At 44.0% G+C, this 12,896-nt stretch overlaps 1 protein-coding gene across 2 annotated transcripts in view; it reads right to left on the bottom strand.

The window, feature by feature from the left end:
- The window catches only part of sv2a (synaptic vesicle glycoprotein 2A), a 35,492-nt gene that overhangs the window by 17,048 nt on the left and 5,548 nt on the right, over positions 1 to 12,896 (bottom strand). For both annotated transcript variants that reach the window (XM_047598575.1, XM_047598576.1), the window contains exon 2: positions 4,001 to 4,793. In XM_047598575.1, the coding sequence (XP_047454531.1) occupies positions 4,001 to 4,610 (610 nt within the window). In that variant the 5' untranslated portion in view covers positions 4,611 to 4,793. The remainder of the gene's footprint in view (positions 1 to 4,000; positions 4,794 to 12,896) is intronic.

Below are 12,896 nucleotides of genomic sequence, written 5' to 3'. Positions count from 1 at the left end.
TAAAGGACGGCAGGTGGGCAGCGGCCAGAATGAGTTACACCGTCAGCATCTCGTCTTAAAACTCCTCAGAGAGAGTCTGACCTGTCGGCCACTCAGCACTCGCTGTGACCGGATCATTATCTCTCCCGCTGTCATCGCATTAACACACCTCAGCGTTGTCCATCTGCTTTGCATGAATGCACCGACAGCTGCTTTCGGCCCGAGGATGATGAATTATGTCAAGAAGTCACAGAAATTGTCTCTCAGTATTTAAAAGCATCTCCAAACTACAGCCAGTTTTTAATTGGGCAGATAATGAAACAAGGCCCAGACGTGGAACCTGCATGTTCTATATTTACATTAGTGATGTGCAGACGGATACTGAAATACTGATACTTCTGATACCAGGTCTTTATGCTCGAAAACCGATTCTCAAATCAAAATATATATCAAAATACTTTCAATACTTCAGTAATTTGATTTTTCTGTTGTTGTATTAGCTCGGCTACACAGTAAATGAGGCCACTACCTCGATTTACTTCAGAGTTTAAAATAAATAACTAAATTACTCTGATGTCTTTCATTCTTTATGGAGGTATGATTTGAAATACACTACTTTTTTTAGGTTTACCAGTCACATGAGGGCGCATTTACACAAAGTATCGGTATGGGATCGGGGTTGCATGACTTCCAAAGGGACGACATCACAAATAAATAATATTCTAATTGTATAATTTAATGATTTGTGATTAGACAGTAGGGGGGGAGGAGAGGGATGGGAGGGAAGGACGGTGGCCGGTCGTCGCTGTGACGGAGCTAAAGGCTCCAGGGTAGTGTGAACATGGAAAAACAGTGTGTGCACTAGATTGTTGTGTGTCTGTGTGCATGGGTGAGAGAGAGAGAGAGAAAGGGGGGAAGGGGAGGGAAGAGAAGGGAAGAGGGAGAGGCATCTATTTATAGCCGGTTTCCTCTTTCTGCCACAGCGCACAGGGCTTTCTGAATGAGCCGGTGGTTGTTGAGACTCTTCATGAGTTTTTACATCACGCTCTCCACATTTAAACAATGACAGCAGAACTAAAGCATGCGACACGTTCACATTCTGTCCCACTCTGCACCAGTTAAGAGCCAAAATGCAGGTTTGTTACTTCGCTGAGAGGCTAGATTTAGCCTGATATAGAGGAGGTGCTGTAAACCTTCTCTCCTTTCTCTCTGGTTGGAATAAATCCATTCTCTCTGAGCATGTTTGATCCATGTGAGGTAAAAACATGAGGTTGAGGAGTTTCCAGGAGAAACAGAAACATGGAGGCAGAAAAACAACCAGTTTGAAAAGATGCAATGCTGGGAACATCTTGGTTATCTATGTCAATAAAGCTGACGCTCCACAGCAAGAGAAGCACTTCATCAAACTAAAAAATTCATTATAATTGATTTTTCTGGGGCATTTATCACATAAATCTTCAAAGAAAACGATCAGAAAGATTTGAAGAAAGTAGTTGATAAAAAAAAGTAGCAGCAAATCACCAGAAACGCAAAATTTCTCCTCAAAAACACAAAACATAAAACATTTCTATCAGCTGCTCCTTTTTTTTAGATGAAGCATTTTGTTTTCCATGAAAACATTAAAACTGTCACATGACAGGATGTTAAAATAAACCTGCCTCCTTGTATGTTGATTCTCTGATGGTAGCTGTTTAAAAATAATGTGCATGACAGATTCTGCTGCTAATATTATCCAACCAGCAGCCATGTCCCACAGGAACCAATGAATCAGACGGGCAGGTAGTTCTCTCATCTCTGATTTCTGTTGCCGATCCCACGTCTATTAAAAGGCCACAGAGACATTTCAACACACAAAAGGTTCCTTTTGGCCTCAGGCTGAGTTAGGCAGTAGCTTCCTTCAGAAACAGGCTAATGAGTCTTCAAGAACATATTCAACAGAGACTCATCCGACGCTCGGCAGAGAGAAATCTTCTGCACGTTAGAAGGAGAAGATGCCGAATTCCAGTTTCCTCCTTCCTATTCGGACAATTCAGCCACAGGACGTTGCAGCTGCAGCCTCTGCAGCTTCATCAACAAGGGCAAATCAATGACAACCACTCACATGTTTCTCTCTGGAAGTGTCTCCTCACAGCTCACAGAGCAACAACGGCTGCATTTATTTAAAAACCCTCATGCCTCACGCCTGCTTCTAATTAATCTGACGTTATTTAATTATTTGTGGTTTTTTTTTTGTAGCTGGAAACATATCACAACCACTGCAGCCGTGATGATGCACAGAGTGACGCTGATGCACACACCACAGAGCATCAGGGTTAAAGCGAGCGGCTCTGCGCCTCGATGGAGAATGAGGGAGGTGGGGGTTGATGAAGAGGACACTCAGGAAACATGGGACTCAGAGACGTACGAGCACAAGAGGCTCTCTAGGATGAGTCAGGCGTGTTGTGTTGTGTTGTGTAACAGGAAGAGGGAAGGGAATGAAGGCCCAGCAGTCGTGTCTCCCTACTGGCTCCCCCCTGGCATGACACAAACCAAACCAGAGAGAGGAGGGGGGAGGAAGGGGGAGGAAATGAGGGAATGATGAAGTATCTTTCATCTTTGCCCAGTTTGAAAGGCTTATGCTACCAAGCAGCCACCTCCTGGGTCTGAAGAATAAGGTCAACACAAAAGCTCCAGTTCCTCAGATTGTCCACTTGGGGCAGGCTGCAAAAGTGAGGCCGTCCCCGTAAAATATCCGTCTTTACAGCAAAAAACAAACATGTTTACAGCCTGGTGCAACAATTAAATTATATCTAGGCTCAACGTTATGCAGAATTCAGAGTATAGCGTGAGACACACTGGATCCTCCCATGTGCAGGGACACAGTGTTCATCGACATAGCAGCAGCAGCACAGCTGAGTGGAAATCAGAGCTCATTGAACTCATCAACATTAAATAATGCAATTGAACATTTGAGACCATGACGCAGGAGTGGAGACATTTACATGGACTAATAATCTGAATAAAAATGCCTCATGTAGCCGCCTCATCCAGAACAGACTAACCCAGAGGAAACCTTTAATGATCTGAGCTCCTCATCACTGTTGAAACTCTTGATGTGCTGGTTTCTCTCTGGTTGGAATAAATCCATTCTCTCTGAGCGTGTTTGCTCAACATGAGGTTCACATCAGGATTAGTGATTAGTTTCCAGGAGACGTGGATCATGAAAGATTTGATGATCTGAGCGTTTGAAAAGATGAATGAAGCCAGAATTTATGCCGACGGAAAACATGTAAAACATCTTTGTTATCACCGTCACAGAGATGAAGATGAAGTTACGTTTTACACAGAAGCCAAACCTAAACTGTTGTTGATGTTTTGCATGTAAATGCACATTAATCTGATCAGATCATTTTATTCAGAAAAAGTTCAGTTGGAATCTGAGCAAAATGGTTCATCACGTTTAAGACATGTAAAGTTTTTGCATTTGTTCAGCTTATTAACAGAAACATTTTATCTATTTCTTCTATTTTTTATCTAAAAGCCTGAATACATTTTATTCATCAACATTTTGAATTTAAGTACACAAAGTTATTTTAGAGTATATTTGAAATTGCTATCCTCATGAGATCCATCACTTTTGTTCAATGTGTCCTTGCTTTACAGCCAGTGGGAGGAAACGAACACACATTAAACATTAACAAATACACGGCCGTGCTGCAAATACTGCGAGGAGGTGAACAGGAGCAACACAAACAGCTAGAAACTGCTGAACCGAAGCAGAGAACACTGCGATTCGATTGGCTGACGGGTTCGATTTAACATTCTGCTGCTGCTCAAAAGCTGCACGGGCAGTTGAATCTTAAACAGCTGTAACTGCGCTGCCAACGAGGCTGTAGAAAAAGCAATTACTGGGGGGGGGGGTTAAGCTGCAAAGACAGAGATAAAAACACCAAGTGGTGGCATAAACTGCCAATGAGATAAAGACAAACAGATATAGGAGTTGATGATGCTACAGCAAGAGTGTGATATCTGGACTCCTTACCCAGCATGCCTTTGTTGGGCTCAGACAGACACATGTCCTTCTCTGCACTGGGCAGCACGAAGCCGACCACGAAGATCTCCACGCCGTCCGCCATCAGCGCCAGGCCGAGGACAAAGTAGAGAGTCCACTGGAACTTCCCATGGCCGCACTCCTGCAGGATGGTCTCGTACTGCTCGGCCAGCTCCTCCTGGTCTTTCCTCCTCTCCCCCTCGTAGGCAGACAGGTCCCTGAACTGCGCCTGCGCCTGGGCGGACGTCAGCCCGTCCATGCCTCCCTTCGAGTCGCCCTTCGGGATGCCCTGGTACTCGCCCTCGTAGATCTCGTCGTCCTCGTCGTGCCCCTCGGTGGAGTCACTGTGGGCCTCGTCGTCGTTGGCCCGGCTGTCGTTGCGATAATATCCGCCGTCGCCGCCGCTGGGCACGCTGGCGTAGTCGTCATCGTCGTCCTCCTCCTCGAAGCGCTTGTAGGAGCGCTTGGTGTACTCGTCCGTCATCTTGTCCACGCCGCGCCCCACCTTCTTGCCGACCTGCTTCTTGGTGACTTTGGCGATGTCCTTGGCACCGCGGATGAAGTCCGAGCGGCTGTCTCTGTAGCGCCCGTCATCGTCCATCTTGGATGCGTGGAGGTGGAGGTGGTGGTGGTGGTGGCTGAGTTGCTGCTAGGAATAGGAGGAGGAGGTATCAGGAGGGGCCCAAGCACATGAGTGTGCAGTGGAGAGCTCTGTTGGCTGGTGAATTCAGCACCGTGGACAGCTCCCTGCTCCTCTGCACAGAGCGTGCTCAGAAACCAAATCCTGTGGAAAAGCAAAGAAAGGGTTTGAGTTAGCATGAGTCATCACACTGGCACTGTAATGCATGTCAGGAAGAAACAGGCTCCGTAAGCAAATCTGTAAACTGAAGGTAATTAATGGCGGTGAAAACAAGAGCTCTGACATTATCTGGCTTAATGCTTTTAGGAGCAGACATCTGAGTGTAGGAGCTCAGCGAGCTGTATTAACCGAGCAGGATTTTATATCAACCCTCCCTCCTCAGCCCTTCACAAATCACAGCGTGGCATTTACAGTGGCACACCACAGAGCCAACATATAAGAGACCACGCTGCGACACAGATCTGTGCAATTAACAAGCGGAGCTGCAATGTGTGCTGCAGAAAAAGGTCAACGTATGTAGAAGGTGCTGGCACTGCCCGGGGTAAATTCACGTCCCCACTGAGGACAGTCATGATTTACAATCTGAAACCAGACGTTTCTGTCTTTGAAGTCAGGACCAGGCTCCATAATTCATCAACATGAGTCAGTCAGCAGGATGCTCTTTTTCTGTGACGCCTCTGTCACTGTGATGCTGCCCTTGTTTGTCTCACTGACGGGGACACGCAGCATCGAGGAAAAAGGCTGCAAGAGCTACAACTGAACACGGAGGATGACGCTGGCCTCAACTGTTTCTATGTTGCAGCTTTAATAAATGCAAGTAAAATGCAATCAAATTATGATTTAAATTAGGAATTGCCTGATAAAAAAAACTGTTACTCCATCCCTCTCAGTCTAAATGAAAACTCCTTCTGATTACCTTTGACTCAGATGGTTACACATGGTGTTTTTATTGTGATTATTGGAGGAATATTAGCCTCCATGCAAACACAACTGTTATGCTGGATGTTATCTCAGGTTAAAATTAGATTACTTGCTGATTTCAGCTACTATTCACACTATGGCGCAAGTTCCAAGCAAATACTGGGTCACGTGAAATGGGAACTGGTCTCCAAAACAATGTCTGTGTCGAGATAATTCGTCTGCAACCGTGATACATCCTCGACATGTATGTGCTCAGGAGGGAAAGTCTCTGGGGGTGGACTCTGCAGCTGCAGCCAGTGCTGGAGTAATTTTAGTAGCTTTAGTAGCAGAGTCTTTAAAGAGTGCAGCAGGGGAGAGAAAGAAATGCTCAGCCTGAGGGACCCAGCAACAACAACAACTCTGACTCAATGTGCTGCAGAATACCGTTAAAATGCAACGGTCCTGTCTGCTGCAGACTATTAGGATTTAAAATGCATAAAAGGCTCCCTGGTTGGCACTTCTTAAGCGGTAAATACAGAATAAATGGTTGATAACACGCTGTAATTTAATTCCAGCTGCAAAGTATTTATCTCCTCTCTGGTTCAGTATCTGCGGTGGTAAAAAGGGTGAAGAGGGTGGTGCAGGTTTATTCGGGGCCATACTCTGTTACAGCTCTGGAAAAATAATCAACTGCTGAAACTCGAGCTGGAAACAGCACCAGATTCACTGGATGCAACGTGACGGCGCGATGAAGCTGTCAGAAAGGCAGCTTAACGTCTGAAAAGGTCTATTCCACTATAATTACTGCAAGTATGCCTGTCAAGCTTTTCACTGGTGTGATGACAGCTAACGATTCACTGTGAAAAGGCTTCAGATGGAGAAATAAGAAGGCAAGTCGCCATGGATGCAGCCACCAGCAAATTTAAAGCTGAGGTTGGATAACTCTGTTAAAGGTGCACAGGATCCAAAACAGCAACAACTCTGTTAAATGATCTGGTCCATGCATTTTTATTTTGGTACTTCAAGCTTGATTTATAAAAGTTAAGTTTCTACTGACATGATTTTTCTCTCTGGTCCAGGAAGTAGTCTCCATTCAGATGACTAGAAAACAGAAAATATCAGAAATCCTTAACTGATGGAAACAACTTGTTCTTCTTCTGGTTTTATAAGAATCAACCAACAACAGGAGGAGGACCAAATGTAGATTTACTCGTTTAGCATTTTTAGTTTGTTGCTTTTTTTATATAATTAAAAATGTATTTTTGAGTCTAAAACCAAACTTGTAATACCAGAAAGTACACAGGCATGGTCTTGAATCTGATTTATGAGCTTATTTATTACTAATTAACCAAATATTCATGTTAAAATTCACCTAGGTTTATTGAAGAACAGTTTCTGCTTTAGGTAATGAGATGAAAACTCCTCAGGGTTTTACCTACATCAGTAGGCCTGCTGTGCTCCGTATTGTGTTGCCTCATTGAAAAGGTAGTAATCAATAAATCAATGAGCCGTGTAATTAATATGGGACACAACGGACGTTCGGTTTTCACTTAACGACGTGTAGGTGCAGAATTAACCTCGTTGTCCTGCTCGTTAAAAAAAAACTGTTGTTCCCGGTTTGTAAAAGTGATACTAGCAACGTGTCACCAAAAGGAGGAGGGAAAGTATAGCTGAGAGGAGGCCAAGCTAATCACACCACCCGAACGTCTGCTGGGACGACAGAGACTATAAGAACAAGCCCTGAGACGACGGGAGGAACTTTCATTAGTAGCTCCCTGAGATCCACTTTCAGCCTGACGTTCAGAGACATTAAAGATTACGGATAAATATCACTCTTTGTAGCTGAGTTTATTCTTGCGAACTTGTGAATTACAGGTCCATCTATCCACCAGCCGTCATTTTGGTCATCGTTTTCTCACTCTGAAGGGCGACATCGCATCATGAGCAAAAGCTGTGAAAGACATTTGGTGCTTCGTCAACAACCGTTAATTGCTCATTTTAGTTTTCACTGTTTGTGCTGAGATATTGACCAGTTCATGGAGTCACAACCAGGAGATGTATCAATGTGTCTTTACCAAAAAAAAAATAAAAACACAGCCTAGATGTCTTTACCACAGATTTACAGCATTAAGATATAAACCACACAGTCTAATTGTTGTATTGCTGTTGATTCAATCTGTTCATCAGTCAATTCCAAAAAAGAAAAAAGCTCCAGATAAAGACATTTATTGTGAACGGTGTCGACTGAAATGAGAAAGATCTTCCCAGCCGAGCATTTTTACATCTAAATGCTCTTATTCAGCCAATAAAGGTCACGGAAAAGCCACTGAAATCCAGCGGGTTTGTTTTTCCACCATCACAGTCTGGAGACATAACTTCACTCCCTCTAATATGCGTCTTGGAAGCAGTTCTCAAAGTGATTGCTTCATTAAGAATAAATTACAGGCTGCGTCAGGCCTGATGGGTGTGTTTTTCTTTCTCCTGGCGGCTCCATTCTGCTGCAGAGCAAATGGATTTCATGGCTCAAAAACAGAGAGAGAGCAGCGGGAGATAAACGCCAGCTTTCAAAATTCAGAAATCTATCTCTCACATTGCTGGCAGACGTGATGTCTGGGTTCAGTTACCTGCTCTGCCGGATTATACACCTAAAGAAAGAAAGAAAGATGGACAAACCCAGTAGGTCTGAGAAAGAGACGCCATCTTGGCAGCGTCTGACTAACTCCCAGCTCATTCAAAAATGGCAGATTGGAGAAAGCTAGAAACCTTTGAGGACACCCACCTGTTACTCATATACTCTATGGTGTCTGATGTTGTTAGTGGGGGGGTCTGTGAGGGGAGGGGCCTCTGGATCATCCCACAGATACTTGATCAGTTTGGGATTTGGAAACCAGGTCAACACCTTGAGGTTGTTTTTTGGAGTTGTTTCTAAAGCGTTTTTGTGTGTGTGTGTCAGGAAGGTTGATGTTATTCACTATTTTTTAACATTTTAACATGGAGCCCCATTGGGATTAACAGGCTTTTAGCACTTCTAGTGGACATTAGAGGAACAGCAGCTTCAGGCCTTCGTTACCCAGGTAAACCTGCAGCACAGTCCAGATCAACACATTAAAAATATGATTATTAAATAAAATAGACAGAAAGTGAAAAGCATGGAGGCACAGGAGTGATGTGTCTTAGATGTATTCAAATGCTGATTCATCCTCATGATCTATACATGGAATCAGGTCAATGTGTACGTCTATTAGCAGGCAAGCGCCGCTGCTGCTGCTATCAAAGGCAAATAAGGGCAGAGAGCAGCAGGTTTCACGCTCATGTAAACTTGTACTGTATAATGAGAACAAGTGAAGGCCGAGGTTACTGTGTCTGTATTAGTTACAGGGACATATTAAACAGAGAAACGTTTTTATAAAAGCCTCGGGGGCAAAACTGTCTCACTTTGTGTTATCAGGGGAACTAATTAAGTCATAAGATTAAAAAAAACAATCAAACTAAAAATGATGTAGACTGGAATATTACAACATTGCAGTTTGTCTTTCTCTGAAATAACCTTCACTGCACACGTCTCCCTCCAGTCTATTTTAATCCCGAGTGTCAGCGCTCAGTGAAGGTTACGCAAATCGAGAAAACGGCAACGACTGATGTTCTCAGGAGCTTTGTGTTTTGAGCGACTCTCTGGAGAATAGTTATATTCTCATTTTAGGTGGTTCGGCTGTGCCCCAGCGTTCGGGATCGCCCCCCACGATGGGTTTGGTGCAGAGAGCTGTCAATAAATCTGTACTTTCAGCCGAGCGCAGCGACTCGATCAATTTTCTCTCGTTCTGCGGAGTCCGCCGAGGGACTGAGCCGCCCTCGTCACCATGGGCACGACCTTTGTATCAGGAGACACTCGAGGCCCATCTGAGTGCAATGAAGCAGCCCCATCACCTTCCGATTAGCCTTTCACGAGCCAGAGATACCGAGGCCAGAGTGGGCGTCTGCGTCTTTTGAAAAACAAACGCCGTCCTTGTGTGCATATGTCGAGCAGCTGTGGCAGTTCCCTCAATGCAATGAACGCAAATATATCTGTATTTTTATTAGATAAACTCACAGTGTAAACGGTTATTTTGAAACAAAGCAGTTTTCCAAACTGTCCTGACGTCTTTAATGAAGTGTAACGTGGTGATAAATTAATCGAGTTGTGTGTGTGTGTGTGTGTGTGTGTGTGTGTGTGTGTGTAGCGAAGGAAAAACACTTCCCTTCTCCAGCCACTGATGAAAGACTTAATTACGTAATCCCATTTTCTTCTAGAGAGTAGAGACGAGGCCAGAGGGACGGGAAGCTCAGACACAGACACACACACACACACATGTAAAGTACATATGTGCAACACACAATGCAGCAGCTTGAAAGGATGCTAACAAAAGACACAAGGAAAATACACCAGGGCTAAATGAAGAATGTTGACTTGGAGCTGCACTGAAGTCGAAGCAAATGTTAAATAGATCTCTGCTGAAACCAAAGACTGTTTATATAGATATGGACAATGTGTTTCACTATCTTTCATTGGCCAAATTAATTCTATTGCCCATGGATAGTTTTGGAGTCTGATCGTTTTTTTTGGAAACTGGTGGTCGCGACGATGTCACATCCTGTTTCTACTGTGTCGAATAACCAACTTAAATGAAACTTATCCAACAAATTGGCACTTGAACATGCATCAACATTATATTAACTACTTAAAATGAATTCCTGAAAAGATTATTTGACAGGTATTTAGAGTTTTAATTTGGCCCAAATCCCACCCACTAAAATGGAGGAGGAGCTTATACCGCAGCCAGACACCAGGGGGAGCTCTACTTGCTTTGGCTGCACTTTTTTCTTCTTTATACTCTGATTGGTTGTAGGACTATGCAATTGTGTACAGAGGTGCTCCCAATCCCAATGGCATGTTATCATACTCACATCTAATAATAATTGAGTCTGGCTAACCAAGGCTACTCCCACAGCATAAGCATTCTAGGAATAAGTATGATATATGTTGTTTGTGTGCTTCATTGATCTCCTACAAGGCCGCAGCTTTCAGTACAACAATGTATTGAGAGTGTTATATTTGATTTTTGAAGCATTAGCACTCAGCGTAACTATTTACATGTCAGGGGAGCGCTGGGGATTCCCACTGGCCATTAAAGAAGTCATAACCAAATTAGTCCGACAGATGAAGCGTTCCTTTCATCAGCAGTGAATAATGGCCACTTATATCTCTCTCGCTGATAGCCTTGAGCATTTAACATTTATTCTTTAGCATCTGCTGAGCTGCTGAGGATAGATTTCTTCTACTACACCAGGCCTTGACAGCTACTGATAGGAAGAGGACATTTTATTTAGCGGGGATGGAAGAGCCATTTAGCGGCGGGCCAGTTTTCTTTGGCAGGGGAAAAGACAAGTGGCTAAAGACTCGGGGAAGATGGATGAGGGGGTAAAGAAACCAATGAACGGTTCATACACAGAGTCGCTGTTATCAGAGTGAACCCTCTCCGAGGAAATCCCACCGCCCGGAGAGACTCTTCTGGCTCCTCTCTCCTCACAGATGTCCAAATAAGACCGATGACACATTCCTCAGGACATTTTCTGTGAACGTCCTCTGTCATCTAGGTCATGGTTTGTCCAAAAAAAGTGTTTAAAAAAGCAACTGGACTTGGGAGTTTTTTGATAAGACGTTTCATCCAAGTAGCTTCTTCAGTTCTAAGGGACTGTTTAAGGTTTAAACAGAGAACAGAAACTTGTTTGTTTCAGTTAAGGACCAAAAACTGGCACAACTAGTGTCCATTAATGTCTAGATACTTACAGTCATTGAGGGGGGACAGTTTTTCCCCGTCCTCTTTCCATATGAATGGCGTTCTAGACCAATTATCAGTCAGAGCTCCAGTCTCAAGGTGTGAATGAGGATTAAATCTCTCGGGGACAGAAGTTACGGCCACGTCCACATGTACGAAAATTATGCAGTTTTCCTTGGCGTTGTGTCGAGAATTTCTCCGTAAATCTCGGCCCATTGCGAAACCAACCATTGCGAAAGCAGCATGGTGTTGTTTCTGCTAGAGACCCCAGCCAGAAAAAGAAGAGGAAGAGGCCTCGCCAGCCAACAAGGGTCAATATCTGATGTAGCCTGTAGTCCACGGTTACTGTTGTCGTTGTTATGAGACGTCAGAGGGCGAGAGGCAAGAGTTCGGCGATGACATCATCATGTTCGTATCAGACTGTTCACAAGGATCCATCCTCAGGATCCATATTTTTTTCCACCCTGGGACCTGGATTCAACAGGGTGCAGTTCCAGTCCCAGGAAGATCCAAGACCTATGCGGCTTCACCCAAAAATCTGATTCATTTTTCCCAATCTGACATAACTGGCTTCCTTTACAGCTCTTTCGAACCATCTGTCTTCTCTGGGTAAGATTTTGACATTGGTATATTCAAAGGAGTGTCCCTTGTCCTTCAGTTGCAGGTGGACCTGAATTGTTTCCTGGTGAGTTGTCTCTCCTGTGTTGGGACATGTGTTTGTGGCTGTTTGGTTTCCCCCAATGTACAACTCTCTTCAATATTCACTACGCTGAGCAGCAACACTTCACTCTTCTGTTTCCACCGTGCTTTGCCTTTGGAGTGGACCAGTTTTTGCCTAAGTGGGAATGTGGTGTTTCCTGAAAATCCTCCTGACTTTTCGACACGACATTTCTCCGTTCAGCCAAGTAGTATGAACTCAGTAGCTACTTCAAATCAGAATAATTTCAAAGACCTGTTTTAGCTTGTGCTCATTTGTGCATTTTTTCTTTTGTAATATTTTACTCTGCGCAAATAGATTCAAAACATAAATAATCACGAAAATAAAAGTAGTGGCTGTGCATCTGCACAAAGATGCAAACACAGAATCATGAAACCAGTGAATATTAATAATTAATCATCACCCAGCCTCTTCTATTCACACTTATTAACAACTGAATTCAGCCTTAGATGCTCATTTTACAGCACAGACGCTGAAGTTAGCGAGCGTGACAGGGACGGACACGAGTGATGACAGTCTCTATCTGTGAGAGGGTGTGAAAGAGAAATGTGAAAAGAAAGGGAGAGCGAGCGAGAAGTGGCGATTCCTCCGAGCTGCAGATGGCTGGTAATGTCATGCAGTGCAGAATTCATTTCCCCTGACATCTTTGATTTCTCGCTGTGACGCATGCGGTGAATTTTCTTCCCTGAAATATTGCCCCCGAGCTTCGAGCGCAATCCGGACGGAGACGACACGGGGAAAAAAGAGAAAAAGCCGTCCGCAAAAAAAGAGCAAATATATTTAGCACGTTTGGGGCCTTCAGCTCCCACGTTAAGA

This window comes from Mugil cephalus, chromosome 11, assembly GCF_022458985.1.
Source record: "Mugil cephalus isolate CIBA_MC_2020 chromosome 11, CIBA_Mcephalus_1.1, whole genome shotgun sequence".
Lineage (NCBI taxonomy): Eukaryota > Metazoa > Chordata > Actinopteri > Mugiliformes > Mugilidae > Mugil > Mugil cephalus.
Note: the sequence above shows the minus strand (reverse complement) of the source record. Positions and strands in the feature narration are given on the sequence as shown.